This window comes from Mustela lutreola, chromosome 1, assembly GCF_030435805.1.
Source record: "Mustela lutreola isolate mMusLut2 chromosome 1, mMusLut2.pri, whole genome shotgun sequence".
Classification (NCBI taxonomy): Eukaryota; Metazoa; Chordata; class Mammalia; order Carnivora; family Mustelidae; genus Mustela; species Mustela lutreola.
Genome location: NC_081290.1, coordinates 145,497,001 through 145,517,471, shown reverse-complemented (window position 1 = coordinate 145,517,471; position 20,471 = coordinate 145,497,001). Strand labels below are relative to the sequence as shown.

The following is a 20,471-nucleotide window of genomic DNA, read 5'->3' as shown; positions in this document are numbered from 1 at the left end:
AGGGCAGATATGCACTACCTATATTGTTTATGCCTGATTGTACGGCAACACTGTTTTCCTGTGAGAAGATGAAACAAAAAATGTTTTGGAATGGCTCCAATGGACACACTTGTAAATATGCCTGTGTTTGTCTACTAGATAATCATATGCCTACTTTCATGTAGTTGATTAAATATGTGGCAGTATTTTAAAATCAAATTTTCAAAACCATTTATTTATTTGTCAGAAAGTGTGTACATGTGTACACATGAGTAGGGGGAGGGGCAAAGGAAGAAGCCGGGGGTCTGACACAGGGCTCTATCCCAGGACCCTGGGATCATGACCTGAGTTGAAGGTGACTGAGCCACCCAGGTGTCCCTAAAATCAAATTATTGATGTATACTTTAGAATTTTTTTTCCCCACTTCATAAAAAAGTTATTCCAAGTCTTGATCCCTTTTATGTTAGTATGTTTATCACTGATATATTCTGATTTTTTTTTTTTCGGCATACCTATCCACAGTATTTCATGGCCACACTTGTCTGAGTTCTTTGAGATATGGCACCTTTAAAAAAATTCCTTTCTGATGCTTTCATTGGACATTTTATCTTAAGCTACAGGTGCTCATTTGTAGCACATTTGGACAGTCTCTTTTACAGATTTTGTAATACAGATGTATTTTCATGGCTTAATCACTCTTATTTCTTTTAAAGTGGTCTTTACAAAAGCACAGAACTCTTATAATTTGAGGTTTTCTCCAGAATAACTGCATCTCTTAAATTTCTTAGCTTCCTCTTGTTTTTGTGACCCAGACACTTTTGTGATCTGAAACTAGGTGTGGTGGTGGGGTGGAGGTGGGGGTGTTAAGGCTAAGATTCCTCCAAGAGTTCTTTGTTGATCAAAATAATGGAAAGCACACTCTTTAAGGAGACTGTAAGAATTCTTATATAGGGTTAAGTCCTTTTTTTTTCCCTGAGAGAGAATTTTGGGAAGAATGTTTCTTATGTTCAGATATATATAATAGTTCCTTGACACCCTTTCTTGAGGTTCTGTTTCAAGAAGAAAGTAAGAAACATATCTTTGATACATGGTTTCTTGCTGCTATTCTTGATAGGGGAGTTGGAAAGTAGAGTTTTCCCTTTAATGAGATGGGAAGTATCTGGAAGGTCATGGGAGAAAATAGTGGAAATTCTCCTTTGCTCTCAGATTATGCATTCCTCTGGGGTCAAGAACACTTGGAATCCAGGCTTAAAATAACAAGGGCCATGGGGAACAGACATAATTCCTTCTGTTTCATTAGACTCAGTCTATCCTTGTTAGTACTGAGTGATTAGAAAGGCATGGTTTAGTACTTACATGGACTTATTCACTGTTTTATCAAGACTGAGGTGTGAAAAAAATGTTACTAAAGATCTCATACAATGTAGTTTCGCCTTTTTACTGAATATGGGTTTCTAGGCCCAGGCCCCATTTTCTTTAGATTTAGAATCAGAACTTATCCTTCGATCTCAAATGGGGAAACTCAAAGCAGCAGCAGAGTTTCTCTCCAAAGCAGAGTCTGATTTTGTGCTTGTCAGCTGTCCCTTGTCAACAGGTTTCCTGGTGACTGCTTCAACTATGGAGACAGGCAGAGATACTGCCCTACCTTTCCTTTTCTTTTTAGACATTTAAGTTCTCACCTCCAGGTACCTAATAAAAGGGATTTCAGACTGGACTTGTTGGAAAACTTAATTCCCCAGGCTGTTAGAAAATACTCCTGTTCTTTTACTTTGAATTATGAAGTGTTAATGGATTCTGTGATTGGCCATTCAACACTGAGATGTACCTTGTGCTTCTGCTTCTCTGAACTCCCACAGAATCCTGGAGCTGGTTAAGACCCCAGAGGTCTCCCAGGCCAGCTGTCTCTCAGTGCAGGTCTTACTGAGCTCCTCTTGATGGCAATCCCAGAATCTGATCTATAGTGTTTCCCCATTAGACCAATTCCAATTCCAATTCTGGTTTTCTTATTCTTCTTAAACTGTTGTACCATTCTGGGCACATTCCTGCTTCACTCCAGTTAGAAAATCTCTCTTGAACCGCAGTACCCATGCTACTGAGATAGGACACAGGTGAATGATTGCCTTGTTTGGTTTGAACATATCCAGTGTATGTGTTCATTCTTTTTTAGGGCAACTTATGACTCCTTTGACTCACACTGACTTCAGTTAACTCATTTTTAGGGACTAAAGCCCTTATTAAAGCCTGCTATTAAATTCACATAAAGTATTAAGATAGTTTTACACTTGAGGGGGATCTGGGTGGCTCTGTCATTAAGTGTCTGCCTTTAGCTCACTTAATGAGGGTCCTTGGATCGAGCCCCCGCATCTGTCTCCCTGCTCAGTGGGAAGCCGGCTTCTCCCTCTCCCACTCCTGCTTGTTTCCCTCTCTTGCTGTTTCTTTCTGTCAAATAAATAAAATCTTAAAAAAAAAAATACAAAAACAGATCTTGCCTTTAAAAAAAAAAAATTAAAAAAAATAGTTTTACACTTGAACAGTTGCCTGTTAGTATTGAAACCACTAGATTGCTTATCCCAGCTGAATTCTACAGCATCACTTTTGAATCCCTCTTTTCAGCCAGACAGCTACTTGCACTGTGGTTCTCTTATCCAGCAGTCAATCTTACCTCCTAAATCTTGGTCTCCTTCAAATACTGTAAATGTATATTTAAAAAATATACAGTTGGTTGAGAGTAAGTAGCATATCTTTGGCCATGATACTTGAGATGATTCTCTAAGGCAGGGTTCGGCTAACTGGCTCAAGCCCGCCTTGCCTCCTGTCTTTGTACATATAATTTTGCTGGACTCTAGCTCTGCTCATTCACTTACAGACTGTTTACAGCCGCTTTTGTGCAAATGGCAGAGCTGAGTGGTTGCAACCCAGCCTTTCGTAGAACAAGTTGGCTGACTCCTGCCCTAAGGTGAAAGCAACTGGTAAATGAACACGTTTTATGTTCATGTAGATGCATTCTGTTTCTAAGCAAGACTATCCAAAATCCCTTCTAAGGCTCATTAGTCACGGCTTTTTATGACTTCCTTTTGTGGCCTGTTCAAGTATTTTATGGGGAAAAATATGGTTATATAAGATTATATGTGGATTCTAAAATCACAATCTGTGTTTGCTTTTTCTTTTTCTCTTTAAATGACTTGATTGGTTTCTAATCTACTAGTATTTGAACACTTTTGTATTGTTACTTCAGTTGTGTCTTTCAAGTTGGGGTACTGTTTTCACAGTAATTTCTTTCTTTCTTTCTTTTTTTTTTTTAAATTTTATTTATTTATTTGACAGAAATCACCAGTAGGCAGAGAGGCAGGCAGAGAGAGAGAGGGAAGCAGGCTCCCTGCTGAGCAGAGAGCCTGATGCGGGACTCGATCCCAGGACCCTGGGATCATGACCTGAGCTGAAGGCAGCGGCTTAACCCACTGAGCCACCCAGGTGCCCCACACAGTAATTTCTTTTAAGGTCTTAGGAGTAGTCCTTGACTTGGTATTCGTTTTTCACTGGGGAAGAAGAATCACATTTTGGCCTTAGAACATTTTAGTAACACTTATTACTAACAAATATTATATAATACTTCTGTGAAATTTATAAAAGGAACTGAGAGATTCCAAGGAGTCTCCAGTCTATTTTGAGAAAAAGAAGAAAACAATCTTCGTTGCTCAACCAACATTGCCTTACTGAAGCATTTAGTCGCCACTCTGTTATTTTGTTCTTGAACAGAATACTTAACGTTCAGTTCAGAAGTTACATAACCAGGTTTTTTTTAAGGGAAAAAAAAGATAATTTTAAATATAATAATATTTCAATCAAAACATTTAATGAAAAAATTGGATATTGGAAAATTGGAAAAAACAGGTACTCCTTTCCTTATTCTGGAAATTTCTTTGTTAACCTGCAAACAGTAAGACAGAAATCCCTTATATTCTTTTCCTACACCAGTGTTAGACCTTGGGAGTCAGATATTGCATCAAATTAATTCTCCAAGCGAAGGACACACTTAATGACCTACAATTGCTCATGTGTAATCTTTGTGGCCTGGTCTTTTTATTTTTTTATTTTTATTTTTTATAAACATATATTTTTATCCCCAGGGGTACAGGTCTGCGAATTGGCCTGGTCTATTTAAAGGACATTTACTCCACCATCTGGAGTTTTAGGGCTCACATTTCAAAAGGCCTTCACATGTTCGTGTTATTAATGCCCACAGCTAGCATTCACAGGGCATTTCCTATGTCCTACTCTGATGGCAAGTGGAGCCCATTGGATCTCTTCAGCTGTGTTAGTGACATCAGATTGCTTGCAGCTCTATGCCCTGAGATGTCCATTTTCCCCTCCTCGTTACTCTTATTCTTTGCCTGAAGAGCTCCAGTGCCCTGTTTTGGGCTCAGGTCTGTTTTATACCCTTCTAGAAGTCCTCCCTTACCCAGACAGAGTCCCATCTGTGCAGTTTGCCTGTGCAGTGTGATGCTGGTAAGTTTATGTCTCCTGGAGATCCTCCTACCAGGGACGACCCTCATTGCTCACCTACTCCCTGCCTCACTAGAGAAAATCTCACAACGGGGGCCGATGGGTGTCTGCACAAATTCCTGCTTGCTTATCTCAAAGGGCCTGTAGGCCTGCCTGGAAGTGTTCATGTTTCTCTAGGAAGTACCCTGCTCACTGTTTGTGAGGATTCTTTCCTTCATTCTCCTCTCTCTGCAAACTTTTCCCCATGCCCAAACTCTCTTAGTAAGTGACCTTGCCTTGTATGTCATAGAAAAAAGAACCATCAGGTAGCAGGTCCCCAGCCTCTCTTCATGAAATCTGCAGGCTCATTTGTGCTGACACTGTGTTCTCCTTACTTCCTGTTAATGAGGGGGGGAAGGAGCCCAACTCCTGTGACAGAGCCATACCCATGTGTGGACAGCATCTCATCTCCTCCCCACATTTGAGATTTTGAACCATCTTTTCTGGATTCTTCATGTGGGCATTTAGGTATTTTACTATCCTTGGGATGTCTCCTGGAATCTCAGATTTAATGGAATGCCTTAGTGCTTGCTCCCAGCTGCTTTTCCTCAAAATTTTCCTGCTTTACTGAAGAGTATTGTCGCGTATACAGTTGCTCGTAGCAGGAATCTGGGAGTGATCCTGGAAACACCCTCCTTTCCCGCTTTGTCTATCATCGGTCACTTTGATTCTACCTGCAAATAGCTCTGAAAATGGTCTTCTCTCAGTTTTTGTTATGAAAAATTTTTGTTATTCCAACCCCCCATCCTCTATTGTATGTGCCATTCTAGAAGCCTCCTAGCACGTCTTTCTCCTCCTAGTTTTCCTCATCTCTAATCTCTTTTTCTCAGAGAACCCCCAAGTAATCTTTAAAAGATCTAAATAATCATTGTTTTCGTGCCTTGCTTAAAACCCTCCAGTGGCTTTCATCATGCCCCAAATCAAAGAACTCTTTCCCTGGACCTGCAGGGCCCTGCATGTTCCCACACCCTTGCCTTCACTCCTCTCTTTCCATCTACTTCTCTGTTCTTAATGCCCCCCCACCCCGGAGCCTTTTGCTAGTTACTGTAATACACAAATTCCTCACCTTAAACCTTTTGACCTCTTCTGGCTTCAGGCTGGAAACTGTTTCCCTTGCTCTCTGCACCCCTAATTCCTTCTCCTCTTTCAGATCTGAGCTTAAATGTCATTTCTTTGATGGAACTCTCCTGAGTCTTTTTTTCCTTATAAATCCTCTAATATATTCCTCACCTTAGCCCTGCTTTTCTCCATAGGAAGGGATTCCTAGAATTTGCAGTTAGATGTTTACTTATGTATTCATGAGTGCATCCTGTGTCTCCCATGCTAGACAGTAACTTCCAGGAGGGCGGAAACTGGACTGATTTTGTTCATCATCGTGTCTTCAGCACCTGAGGCTGAACGCTCAGCAAATACTTGTTACGTGTAATACAGGTTTATTGCAATGGCAGCTTGGAATGGGGAAGACCCCATCTGGTACTTTTAGGGCTCATACTTATATGATTTGGAATCTCTGCTCCTGTCTTCTGTGAACTTGAGTGGTTCCTAGCTCCTGTGTTCCCAGCATGGCTTGCTGGGCTGGCTTCTTTCTTGAGTGGGCCAGCCACCATGGAGGATGTATGTGTATATTTTATATGTAAGTTTATGTACGTGTATATTTATATGTAGGTTTATGCAGGAACACGATGTGGAAGCTAGACAGTGACTCTGGTGCTCATAGAAGTGTGCCTTAAATTATTTTGAGAGGTTGTGTGTGAGCTGGGTCACTTTGGAAATGTATGGCAGACCCTCTCCTATCTGCTGGAGGTATTCCCTATTGTTCTGAGTGGTTGGGATTCCTGGCATGTGCTTTGTCCCTGCTCTCTTCTTTAGTGCAGGAGTTTCTGGTTTGCCATTGTTGTAGGTCACATGCTCAACAGTGTAGAGAGGATAAAATGAACCTAGTTTGAAAATGATCCCTTTCCCTTGACTAGTTGTTGCTCTTAATTCTTGTAGTTCACTGTTGCCCCAGCTCCTTGATACCTAAGTGACAAGTTGTCATAGTGGGAGTGAGTAGAACCTAGTTTCTGGCCCAAGGAAGAGAGTTCAACTTCTAGACATCTCAAGTAGGCACAGTCACTTTTTCGAGGATTCCCTGTTTCACCGTTCGAACGGTCTCTTCAGGAGAAGTGCTTACCTAATGGAACATTGCAAAGGAGCCTTTGGTTAAATTCAGAATCCTTTCCTTTCCTTTCCTTTCTTTCTTTCTTTTTCTTTTAATTAGAAAAAAAATGTGTTTGAAGATTTTATTTATTTGAGAGAGAGAGATGGGTTGCCTGGGTGGCTTAGTCCTTAAGCATCTGCCTTCAGTTCAGACCATTATCCTAGGGTCCTGGGATCAAGCCCTGCATCTTCTCTCTCTCCTTCCTGCTGTGTTCTCTCTCTCTCTCTCTCTCAAATAAATAATAAATAAAATAAAAAGAGAGCACAAGAGAACATGAGGGGAGTGAGGGGCAGAGGGAGAGGGAGAAGCAGAGGAGCCCAGCTCAGGGCGGGATCTCCGGAGCCTAGATCATGACCTGAGCCTGAGGCAAATGCTTATCCACTGAGCCACTCAGGTGCCCCAGAATCCTTTCTTTTTCTAAGTCATTTATTCTTTCTATAATTTAAAGCGTGGATTTCTAGGGGACTTTTCTTTAAAAAAAAAAAAAAAAAAAAGCAGTGGCACATTGTTGTAAAGTATTTTGAGGTTTCCTTTTCTATCCTGGATGTTTTCCATATCCTGGAAATACATGGTGAGAAAGCCATTCTTCACCTGCATATTGTTAAATGCATTTTCCTTAGGTAGTTTTTCCCTCTTGTTTGGATTTTCAGCCTTGTTTGTTGTGTATATCCATCTTAAAATGAAAATCCCCAAGCCAGTCACTTTAAGAATGAGAGCAGTTGTGGTTGGAGTCCGTGTGTGGCTCCTATCATGTAGGAGCTGTTTGCCAGCCCGCCTAATATTGACTTTGCTGTGAGTTGCAGTGACGGCTTTGCTGATATCCTGTAAACCCTCAAGAGGAATTTCAGTAAGACTGAGTGTATTTAAACTTGTAACACACAAACCTAGTCCTTTACATAATGTAGTCTGATAACTAATAAAGGAATGTAATTGACTTGTAAATTTCTGAGGAGGGGGAGGGAAAAAAAACTCAAACAGAAGTGTTCTGTTAATGACTGTGATAGACCCCTTTGTTGTTTCAAGACAACCCTCTTGCTATTTTCCCTGAAGAAAGAGCTGTGTTGGGGCTGGGTTGCACATTTCACTGGCACTTTGCCCCACCTCCTCTTTCCTGAAAATATTTATGGAGATCTAGCGTGTTAATAAATTTAGAAGTGATTTAATGGTTGCATTGGCGGGGTGAGATAAGGTAGTTAAAATATGTTGTTCATTTTATTTCTGGGTGGGGTGGAAGAGGGAAATGAAATACTGATTTTTTTTTTCCCTTTTGGGAAACCTAATACTGTGTTCTTTTGTTATCATTCTTGTCCTCTAGGCATTAAGTGTAACTGAAACCTTGATTAAACCCTTGGAAAAATTCAGAAAAGAACAACTTGGAGCAGTAAAGGTTTGTGTCTAATTTGAGTGCACTTGTAAAGGGAAGACGGAGGGGCCGCTGCTGTTTCAGAGGAACAGCGTCAAGTGTACACTTTCTTCACATTTGGCAGCTTTAAAGGAGATGCTGGAGTGAACCATCTGTTGTTTTATGTTTCAATGTGCTTTTTGCCCTTTGGGTGATATGAAATTGTAAACAAAACCAAAACACCTGGGTAGGAGAGTAAAACCTTTAGTCCTCTCTGGCTACACCTTCCCGTAACAAGTTTTGAAAACATCCTTAACCAAAAGGCACACTCGCTCCCAGCAGAAACCTCTTACCTTTGTAGGGAGTGCAGTGGCTTCCTTGAATGCTTCCGTTTAATGGAGAAGTGCAGCCGCATATGGGGGTTCAAGATGAGAAACGCTGCTACACCGTGATGACACTGAAACTAGGAAGAGAATATTGGGGTTATTGGGACGTAATTTCCTTCCATTGAGCACAAATTTATTGAGCTCCTGTTATGTGCCAGTATAGTTAGGTGTCGGGGATTCAAGGAAGAGTAACCCTGCAGCCTGTGCGCCAGGATCTGGGAATTAGCCAGGGTTTCGGGGAATAATATGGTGACTTGACCACAGGGAGCCTGGGATATATGTAGCAACTTCTCAAGTTTGTGAACAGAGCTTTGAAATTATCCCAGAGAAATAATTTCCACCAGCCTTTCCTGAAGTTTATGTATTCACTTGAGGAACAAAAAATAACATTCGTGTGTTGACTATTTTTGGCTTGGCCCGGAAGAGAATAACATCAATTTTAGGTAGGGAACAGAGTTTTTATATTTGTATTACCACCCCGCACCCCCATCCCCCAACATGGCTTGGGGATACGATTCTTTTTTTTTTTTTTTTTTTTCCTTTTTTTACCCTTTATCTTCCTAAACAAAATATTAAAATCCTTTTGTACAGATACATATTGTGGCTTCAAGGGCTGTAGCTATACAGCCGGGCCCAAAGAGTTACCAGCATTTTCCTTGCTATTTATAGAATCAGTTCTCCTTTAAGTGACTTGTTAAAATATTAGACATTTCCTTTTGGTATAGTATTTACCAAATACTGTTTTGACAGTGGTTGGTGGGGTACCCTCCTCGTCCCCTTCCTGGGATTGTTTGCTGAGCTGCACCAGGCTGACTGTGTCTTCTGGCTTTGCAGCAGGTCACTGGAGTTCTGCTTTCACACCTGTGACCTTGGGCGAGTAATAGGTTTTTGTTCCAAATCTGTAAAATAAGAGATCTGGCGATCTGACTGTCCCACTTTGTAGTTTATGATTCTGTTCTAAATCTTGAACATCTTGGTTCTTTCTTTTTTTACACTTCATTGGCAGGTATGGAATGGAAACAGTGTCCATTTCTTATTTTTCGTATTTTTGATTGAGTGAGGGTGGTGGTCAGTGAGGATGTATTATAGAAATGGAAAATGAATGTCTTAGTTAATATATTTTCTTTTTATTTGCCATCTACCCTACGAGGTTTTTGTTTGTTTGTTTGCCTGTTTGTTTTTAAGTGGGCTCCATCCCCAGTGTGGGGCTTGAACTTGTAACCGTCCCAGACCATGCTGTACCAGCTGAGCCATCCAGGCAGTCCCCTACTGGGTTGTTATAAATTTCTGACCCGAGTTTTCTATTGATGGACAGCTCCTCCCTCTGAAACTTTCCCCATTCCTGATGCTGTACTTGTTCAAAGTACATCTTATAGGTAGGATATACTACCATATTAAAAGAAGAAGTTATTTTAGTAGTTTTAGTCTATGCCTTGAGTTGTTTAGTGGCCAGATTCCATCCTGAAGTCTTTTTTTTTTTTTTTTAATTCCTTCATCGTTCTCCTTGCTTTAAGTTTATGAAGGATCTATCCCATGTTCTTATTCTGTATAGTATGTATATTGGCCTTCACATCATTGATACTATTTGAAGCAGCCAGTTCTTGTGGGTCATAGGGAGAGCCCTTTTTTACTGACAGTTTTATATAATACAGAGTAGAGAAAGGTGATTTTCTAGGTGACACAGTGCTACATAAACACCTGTCTCTTTCATTAGATTGTTCAGTGTTTCAGAGAAAAGGCTGTGTTTTCCTTATTTTCTACTGGCCTCAACTCTGCCTTATTATATAAGGTATCTAATAAATAGTCTATTTTGATCATTCTAGGAGAACCTGGGGAGGGTTTATCATCTGTATACTTGATTTTCTACATCTGTGCTGCCTAAATATTAAATCATGTTTTGTTTTTTTTTAAACAGTTTATTTATTTATTTGTCAGAGAGAGAGAGAGAGAGAGTGCACAAGCAGACAGAGGCGGAGAGAGAAGCAGGCTCCCTGCCAAGCAAGGAGCCTGATGAGGGACTCGATCCCAGGACCCTGGGATCATGACCTGAGCCGAAGGCAGAGGCTTAACTGACTGAGCCACCCCGGCATCCCTTAAATCATGTTTTGACAAACATATTTTTGTTTTCACTGGTTAACTGGGATACTTAAAAAAATGACTTAGGTTATTTCTCTTAGGTTAAAAGTCTTTTTTTAAAAACAGAATAATGCTTTTTTAAAAAATTTTTTCTTTTCTTTTCTTTCTTTCTTTCTTTCTTTTTTTGGTGGTGGGGATTAAAACAAGCAAAAAAAACCTTTAAAAGTTGACCACAGCAGAGTGTTTAAAATATCTCTATCAGAATGTTGATGTCTTTCTCTTCTCCTTCCCCACCTGGCATGTCCTGCTGTCTGCCTGTTCAACTAGAGCTCTTTCTGTTCCTTTCAGTCTTGGTTTCTCCAGTTTCCAGAATCCCTGTGATGAATTTGAATTGTGGTTTTCATACTATCTAAACTGTTAGGTGGTTTTTGCAGGTTGAATTTTCTAAAAATTCTAATTTTCTGTGCTGTGTCACATGAGGTGACTCGTCAGAGTTCCCTCCAAGGCCTAGATCAGCTTTTACTTCCTCTGCAGCTCTTTCTCCTTCCTCGGGTTCTCACTTGTTCCCAGTGTCTGCACAGCACTGTCCGTAGCCTCTGCCCATTAAATGCTGAATTAGCCACAGGAGACTAGTACAGGTACTGACCAATGCAAGAGCCTAGTCAGTTGTGTAAAATCTCCAAGAAGTACCCTAGCTTGTGAAGGCTTATGGTGGGAGAATTAAAAATTCCTCTTAGGTATTTGAGCAATTCAGTTATGACAACGTGGCTTTAAGCAAGGGGCAGCATGCAAATATCAAATAGATGCAATCAAACTATATTGATAATAGAGCCTATTCAAATGCTGGGTTGGAAAGAGCCCATTACCATTTTATCCCATGGAGTAAAAAATTAACCCGAAGGATTGAAACAGATGTTCATTTTGTATATTATAACTGCCTCAGCCATTCACTGGCCCTCACACCAAATGCCTTTTGTATTTCTAAGAATGTATCTAATGACTAAATATTTAATAAAAGTTGATTGCCCAGGATTCTGTAAATGACAGCAAAATATGGGTAAAAAGCAAATCTACCTAAATAATCTCTCAAATTATGTTTGATAAAGCAGAAAAAAATGCTGATTTAATTTAATTACATTTCTTTCATTTTAGTGATAACATACTTCCCAGGGCCTGTTACATGGCAGGAGGCACTGGGGTACAACTGTGAATTAAAACTGTGGCTGGTTGCCCTTCAAGAAATTGACAACTCTGGAGGGGAGATGCCAAATAGAAAAGCAATAAAAATACACTAAAAAGTGCCATAATTGGGGTGGGCATAGGTGCTCTGGAACATGCCCTCTGATCTTTGGAGTTCCAGGCACGTCTCTCAGGAAGACCTGACTCCTTCTCGTGTGAATCCCACATCTGCCCCTTAGCTCGCTGTGCAATTCAGAGTGAGTTACTTACGACCTCTAGCCCTCAATTTCCTGATCTTTAAAATGAGACGAATGACCCCTGCCTTGGGAGGTTTTTTTGTGAGGATGACATGAACATGATGATGTATTTCCCATGTCTAGAGTAGGGTCTGGCATACAGAGTCATGATTTATTTTATTGCCCTATTTACAGCTTGTGCTGCACCAACTTGCCAAACGAATTGCTCAGGTTTTTGTCCACTCTCCGCATGCAAGCTGCAGAGATAACATGCCCCATGTGACCCTTCTGGCCAAGTAGTGCTAAGGCAATGGGTAGGTGACTCTGGAGCGACTGCATGGGACCCCAGGGTGCCCGTCAGCTTTGTTGTTGTTGGTACCTCTGCAGCCATAGCTTCCCCCTTCTCTCCTCCTCCGATGGGTGATGGGTGTCTCCTGGGTGCGGTGTCAGTTGCTAGATACTGTGGGGAGAAAAGCCGAATTCTTATTTCTTTGAATAGGTTGACGGGACTTTACAGAAAGGGGGACTGTGGGGTTGGATCAGGCAAATAAAGTGTCAGGCAGGGATATAGGTGACACTTGGTTAGGACTTAAGGGGGGGAGTGCTGTTTTTATGCCCCCACATGGTAGAGGGGTGCCTCCTGGAAGAGGTGGCATTTCACCTGCACCTGCTGGAGGTTGGTAGATCAGGGGAGGAGGAGAATAGGGATGGCAGAACTCTGGTTGGCTTGGGTATCAGGATTCCATGTGAGAAGGTGTCCTGCTGGGTGTATTACCTGTGGGTGAACCTTCCTTCTTGAATGTATGATATTACTCCCATTTTCTTATTTAAGTAAGGGAGGGGGAGTTGGAATCTCTGAGAAAGTAGCTAGTTCTCCAGACTAGGTATGCCTTATTATTTAACGTGTATCATTGTAAAATAAGTCTTTCCATTTCCTCATCCTAGGAAATTTGTGAAATAACCAAAACCTTTTAAAAAGGTATCTGGGAACTTTAAAAACTTCCTACCTTTCTTCTAAAACAAAAAAACCCCAAATTCTAGTACCCTAAAGAAATGTGGACAATTCACACTAATATTTAAGTTTTTGTGAGTTCTTTATATGTTCCTTACTCATTTTTCAATGGGAATATTAAATGATTTTAGCAAAAAAAATTGCTTAACCTTAAGAATGTTTTATGCATTAGGAATATTTGCTTCTTTTCTAATATATTAATTGTCTCTTCTTCTGCTTTGTGGTTGGCCTTTTAGCTTGTTTATTGTGTGTGTGTGTGTGTGTGTGTGTGTGTGTGTGTGTTTAATATCTAGAAGTTCTTATGTCTTCTCCCATTTCTTTTTTGCTCAAAAAGTATGCCTCTGTTCTGAGATCTGATGAAACTGTTCTTTTTTATGGCTTCATTTTTTACTTGTGACTCTTTCAGTCCATCTGGAATTAGTTTTCATATGACATGTGGTTCTCTGTTTCCATGTAGTTAACTAATTATATCAACACCATTGGCTGAAGAATATTTTTTTACCCAATGAATTATGATAAAATCATATATATATATATGTTTACTTCTAACATATTGAAGACACTTGGTTACTTAAGTTTTATTTCATAGGTTTCTTTTTTTATTTATTTATTTATTTATTTATTTATTTATTTTTTTTTTTTAAAGATTTTATTTATTTATTTGACAGAGAGAAATCACAAGTAGATGGAGAGGCAGGCAGAGAGAGAGAGAGAGGGAAGCAGGCTCTCCGCTGAGCAGAGAGCCCGATGCGGGACTCGATCCCAGGACTCTGAGATCATGACCTGAGCCGAAGGCAGCGGCTTAACCCACTGAGCCACCCAGGCGCCCCTATTTATTTTTTTTTAAAGATTCTATTTATTTACTTGACAGACAGAGATCACAGGTAGGCAGAGAATCAGGCAGAGAGAGAGGAGGAAGCCGGCTCCCCACTGAGCAGAGAGCCCGATGCGGGGCTTGATGTCAGGACCCCGGGATCACGACCTGAGCTGAAGGCAGAGGCCCCAACCCACTGAGCCACCCAGGCGCCCCTATTTCATAGGTTTCTGATCTTCCTTTACCATTTATATAGCATACAACTTACTTAGTTTTCCTGTTTTAAATCATTGCTCTTCTTTACTTTTTTGGGGGGGGATGGGTGGTTTTGTAACAGATTACAAACTGAATTTCAGTGAGTCATATTTAACCTGTAAACATAATTTTGCTTGGCTTACTCATGTGAAAGTGTAAAAACAAAACAAAAATAAACTGTTGGCACCATTTAAAAATCTTTGGATTTTTCAGCTGGTCCAGAAAAATCAGAGGACATGGTTTATATATTAGCCTGTATTCCCACATGGTAAAAATGTGCTGGAGCCATGATATAGCCACCTTCCCCTCTAGAATAGTTGTGGATGATCTGGTTTTCCATAGCCCCCACGTCTCCTACACTTGATCTTAGCCAAAAGGCTGAGAAGCGATTGCACCTCTCTTTAATGAGTTCTGTCTTGCTTCACTTTTTGTGCCTGAGTTCAGATACAAACTCATTGCACCTGGCTCAGACTTACTTGAATTTGTACTGCTGTTTTTATAAAAGAAATTTTTGTTGTATTAGATTCAATCCTTCATAGATCCTTTTGTCATAAGTTACTTAATTTATTATATATGTATATATCTATCTATCTCCACTTTATATAAATTATAGATTTATATAAATATTTATATATTATATATCTCTCTCCACATTTATATATATATATATATATCTCCACACACATCTATGTTACATATGTTAGCTCTAGCAGTGTTGACGAAAAAATGCTGTTCTTTACTGAGTGCTACTTGAACATAGTCCCTTTTAAAATTTGCATTATTTCAGCACAAAAGCCACGTGAGCACAAAGAAACACTAACAGCATTGAGAGAAAATGCAAGAAGAAATAATTATTTAAGTCTTCAGGTTTAACAACAAAACCGCAACCGTACGGTGTGTGAACGAATGCATTTCCACTCTGTTGGTGGGAGGAATGTTGTTTCTTGGCTGAATTCCTTCTTCACAAAGCCTTTGATAACCCCCCCCCCCCCCCCCCCCCGCTTTCTTTCATTCTCAACTTTACCCATGTGTTAACTTACAAACCCCACAACTGCTGAGTGTGCTGGGTGTTTTGACTGCTGATTTTAGCATCACTGCTTCCTTTGTCCCATTCTGTGATTCACATGAAATCAAATGAGTAAAAATATTTTCAGTATTCCTGCGAAGGATGAATCTGTGCGGATAGTAAATGTGTTTTCCTATCAGATCCGGCTTAGCAGTCCTCTTGTGGTGAACGCAGGGGCGGGACTTCTCTTCCTGTTTTGTTTCCATGGGCGAAGGGGATGCCCAGAGAACGCTGTGACGCTGGTGCAGTAGAAAGTGGCCTGGACCAGGATCTGTCTTCTCACACCTAATGCAGTGTGCATTCCACCACATCAACTTTTTAAAATAGTGGAAGATTCTGAAATGGCCACATGTTTGTTTTATGTAATTTTTCTGTTAGTCACCAAAACAGTTGATGAAGAGTGTAGTAATAAATGCCTTAAACTTTTTTTTTTTTTTTACTAATTGCAAATTAAGAGCATAAAGAAAATGTGCTTCTGTTTCAACAAAAGTGTGACTCTTGTCACACATAGGTGAACCATCAGATCACAGAACTTTAGGATTGGATCAAAGAATGAGCTAGTACCCAAAAAAAAAAAAAAAAAAAAATCCCTTATATTTTCAGTAAGAGAACTTAGGTTCTGTGTTGTTACTTTTTTTTCCCCCTAAATTGTGCAGCTAGTTTGTCATTAAACTTGGAGTTGAAATGGGAAGAAATGTCTGTTCTGGAGACTGCCTGTCTTCCCTCAGTGTGGGATGAGTTCAGGGTCTCTAGATGAGCTCACATAGCAGTTTGTAGTTCCTTGTGGTGGGGTTTAAAAAAAAAAATTTGAAGAAATAGACTTTTCACACTTTGTTCAGTCGCTTTGCCTACCAGGAAAAAGATCATATCAGAAAAGATTATTTTTGCTTTAGAAGATAGAAGTTGGAAAATAGGGAAGGGAATGTTCCTTTCCAGGAGCCTTTGGAGAATTCAGGAGAATTTGAAGTTAATGGAAACATTTTGACAGTGTGAGGACATTCTGTGCTCTCATTGGTGCTCAGAAATGTTTACTGAAAATCCACTTAAGTTGGCAGGCAGTGTTAGGGAAGATAGTCTGTCTTTTCTGTATTTAACAATTAGGAGACTTGTTTTCTCAAAAACTTCTATAACAAAAGAAAAGCAAATGCTAATTCTAGACAGTACTCGAGAAATGTTTGTAACGTCACACCACCGAGTCTCATTATGAGGGTATCTGCGTTACTTTACACCCTGTTGACCTAGTGATACATGTTCTGAATGATGTTATAGAAATCACTGTGAAGGTTTCGGAAAAAAGATGTTTCTGATCAGAGGGTCTTATTATTAAATTCACACTGGACAATTAAGGAAAATTTTTCCCAAGTTGTTTTTTCTTCTCCAATTGTGATGATGATTTTTTAAAAAAAAATCTAGACCAAAATGTACTCAGTTTTAGGAGAATCCCATTTCTTTGCCAAAGTCTGCATAAGTTTGCTGTTTTAAGCCTGTGTTGTTCTTTTTATTATTTCTTTTAATGAGGGACAAGTGACATGGCTTTGCTTCTAAACACTAAGTGTAAGTATTGAAAAATACCGTGCTCCATAAAAAGCCCATTAAAGGAAAAACAGAAAAGATAAGTGACTCTTCAGTCCTAACACTGTTTTGAGGATGAATAAGCAGTAGCCTGGGTATAGATAGATTTTTCAGATAACTTCATCACACTTAGTGGTACTTTATTTATTTTTAGATACTAATCCTATTTTGAGCTTCTCAATAGATAAACTGTATGTATGCATTTTCCCCCCTGTTTAATCATAGTTGTCTCTGTGTTCTGACTTGTAGGAAGAAAAAAAGAAGTTTGATAAAGAGACGGAAAAGAACTATAGTCTAATTGATAAACATTTGAATTTATCAGCCAAAAAGAAAGACTCACATTTACAAGAGGTATTGTTTTTACTTTCCTGTTTATTTGTTTCTACATTTCAGTAAGGAGTGCATACCTTTTCTTTTTAAAATGTGCTTTTCTTTTGTAAACTTTTCATCTAGGATTATTAGGGATGAAAAAGAAAACGAACGGGTATCACCATGAATTAAGAAAAGAGTTCTTGTGGAACAAGACACAAAATAATGAATACATCTTACAGTGATTAATTCAGTAGAGATTCATAGTATTAACATTTTTGGTTCTGAATATATTTTCACAGGAACAATTTTATCTGGCATTACTGAAGATCAGATATATTATTTTCAGGAATAGATTCATTAATTGGCTTTCAAGATTTTTTGAAGAAATGAGTTGAATTTAATAAGCTCATCTACCATTTTGCTTTTATGTGAAGGCAGCATTAATCTTTTTTAACGCTGAAGATTCAGGAGTTCAGCATCATTGGGAGGAGAGAATCTGTTTTACTTGTGTTAATAGACTCTTTTTTTTTTCCTTTGGAGGGAGCCATGTGTAAGGAGAAAGGAATTTATATCTTATCTCTCATTTTCTCTGTCTTTCTCTTGTCTAAATTCTCTGGCACTTGTGTTTTCTCACTCACACACTTGAGTGGAAACTCAGTGGCTTGCAATTTGGAACATATGTTTTCATTAAAAATAATGGTGTTTTGCAGCTGTTGGGATCTTGACTCATTCCACAAAAGTGTGATTTTTTTCTCATTTGTTTATTTTTAAACACACAAGGAATCTGGGCATAATATACACTAATTGAATTATCATAAAAATGACACTAACAGCATTGGCTCCAGTATATTTAAATGCCAGATGTGTAGTTGCACACCGTGTGTGTGTGTGTGTGTGTGTGTGGTCATTTTGACATTCCCCACATGTCACATTTACTCTTCCCTTTTTAATAATTTTGACTGACATTTGGAAGGTGTTCGACAGTTTATAAAAGAGGAGGCGGGGGGTGCACCTGGAAGGCTCAGTCAGTTAAGTCTGCCATCAGCTCAGGTCAGGATCCTGGGACCCTGGGATCGAGCCTCCCATTAGGCTGCCTGCTGAGAAGGGAGTTGGCTTCTCCCTCTGCCCCTCCCCCACGTGTGTGTGTGTGTGTGTATGTGTGTGTGTGTATGCACGCACACACACAAGTGCACGCTCTCTCTCACTTATACACTCTGAAATAAATAAAAAATCTTTAAAAGAAAAATAAGAGAAATGAGCTTTTATATTACTTATTCCATACTTAACAATTCTGTAGGTAGGTAGGGCCCCTTTTCTGCTTGGTCCGTATTATGTAGAAAACCATACAGATGTTACAATCGTTCCATCATCTCCTCCCCTCTGGCCATTTTGAAACGACAGCTTGTTGTTTTAACCAGCTCTCCTTATGCCAGTGGCTTTCTACCTGTCTTCTCCTCTTACCTTTCTTTTCAGGTATTCCGAAAGGATTTTTCCTTTAGAAAAAACTATTTTCTGGGCTACAAGTAAATTTCCATCTTCACTTCCTTCTCTGATTATGTATCTCGTTCGAGCTGTTGCTCAGGCAAAATCTTTATGGCCATCCTTGGCCCTTTCTCTCCTACACCACATCTAGATTGTCAGCCCGCGTTGTCCTTAGTTTCAGGATATTCTCAGGATAGAGCCACCTCTGACTCCTACCGTCATCATCCTGGCCCATGCCCCTGCTGTCCCTTACGCAGATTACTGTAAAGACCTCTTAATTCATCTCCCTGCTAACACCAATGTATCCCTGTAGTTTACATTCTATACAGTGAGCAGGGTCAGCCTGTCTTTATGTTGCTTCTCTGCCCTAGGCCCTCCCTAATTAATGTCTCCAGAGGCCCAGGGCCCACCGTCCTGTCCTCACACCCACGTGGGCTGCTTTGCCCTGACTGGCCTGGGACAAGCCTACTCCATGCTCAGATCCTTTGCTTTTGCTGTCCCTACTGCCTAGTACGTTTCCAGTCTAGACTCACATGCTTGACTCCTCCATGTACTCTCAAATAGTCTCCACCTAGAGTCCACTTTACTGGAGATGTCCCCAGACATCTTACTTAAGGTGTCCCCTGCCTTATGCAGCTTTGATTTTTTTCATACTCTTAGTCCCATTAGACATACTGTGTATTTGGTTGTTCCATGGCTTCTTGCACTCGTATTTGGTTGTTCCATGGCTTCTTGCACTCGCTTGTAAGCTCCTTGAGGGCAGCAACATTGTTTTTATTCAGTACTCTATCCTTTATACCTAGAGCATTGCTAGTCAGGGAGGAGGCACTTAATAAATATTTACTGAATGAAGAAGGGTGAAGTGCTTGCTCAGTGAGCTGGGGCTTCACTAATTTCATCATTCCCCAGGATAATTAAACTCCAGATCAGAAATTTGAAGAGACCTTCAAGATGAATAGTTTTAGTTTCATTTAAATTGTATATTCTGTCCTATCTTGACTGTATGCACTTTACAAATGTGCAGATTCCCACTTAAATCAGCTTTCTGTTGAAAGTGTGAAGGTTTAAAGGTGGGGGGGGGATGCTCTTTAAAAGTAAAAGGTTAGTTTTGGATCTTCATTGATCTTAGCATTGGTGTATGTGTTCCTCATCTGCAGCGAACCGAGTTGAGGTGCTGGGGATGTTTATAAAGGTTGCTGAGAGTGGTACCAACAAAGGCATAGAAACTTGAATCATTCTTTCTCCTTGTTTCAAATGAAAATAACATAGGAGATAATGTCCCAGAGAGCAGGCTGGCTATTCAGTAATTCTGTTAGGACCATTACCTAAACCTCTACATTTACTGGGCATGATATCATCTACTTCCATCCACATTCCTGAATTCCAACTAATATTTGCGCTAGAACAGGTATCAGAGATTTGAGAAAAATCTATTTCTGTTCATTTTTGAAATATATTTTTTATTTTCTGAGCAGTCAAATGATTATATTTCAGTACATATTACTAGAGAAGTACATATTTTGACTACCTTTGCCTGAGATTAGTCTGTTCTCATATGTTACACATTTACAGCAGGAATGGCCAGAAATTAGATGATGATCAAATAGAAATTTGTTGAAAAAGTCACTTTTGCTTGGTATGGCAAAAAGAATAGTTTGAATATGTGTTTTTCCACAGCACCCAGCAATTAACTCAGTTCTCACAGTCTACCTGGAGACTGCATCAGTCCCAACAGGTGAAGGGCTCTGTCCCACAAGACAGTCCCTTCTTCAGATACCAGCTACAAATCAAGGTTATCACCTGTGCTTCTGACCTACTGGCTCTAAATTCGATGTTCCCTCATCTCCCTCCTCCAGTTTGATTCATTTGCTAAGAGTGGCTCACAGAATCGAGATAAAACACTTATTTATATTTACTGATTTATCATATAGAATAATATAAAAGTTAGAGATGAATAGCCACACAGAGTGGGGGCTGGAAGGGTCCCAGACACAGAAACTTCTGTCCCCATGGAACTG

General features: G+C 39.8%; 1 protein-coding gene across 2 annotated transcripts in view; it reads left to right on the top strand.

Annotated features, from left to right (window-relative positions):
• The window catches only part of ARHGAP10 (Rho GTPase activating protein 10), a 318,466-nt gene that overhangs the window by 93,947 nt on the left and 204,048 nt on the right, over positions 1-20,471 (top strand). For both annotated transcript variants that reach the window (XM_059175791.1, XM_059175783.1), the window contains exons 4-5: positions 8,037-8,108; positions 16,909-17,010. In XM_059175791.1, the coding sequence (XP_059031774.1) occupies positions 8,037-8,108; positions 16,909-17,010 (174 nt within the window). The remainder of the gene's footprint in view (positions 1-8,036; positions 8,109-16,908; positions 17,011-20,471) is intronic.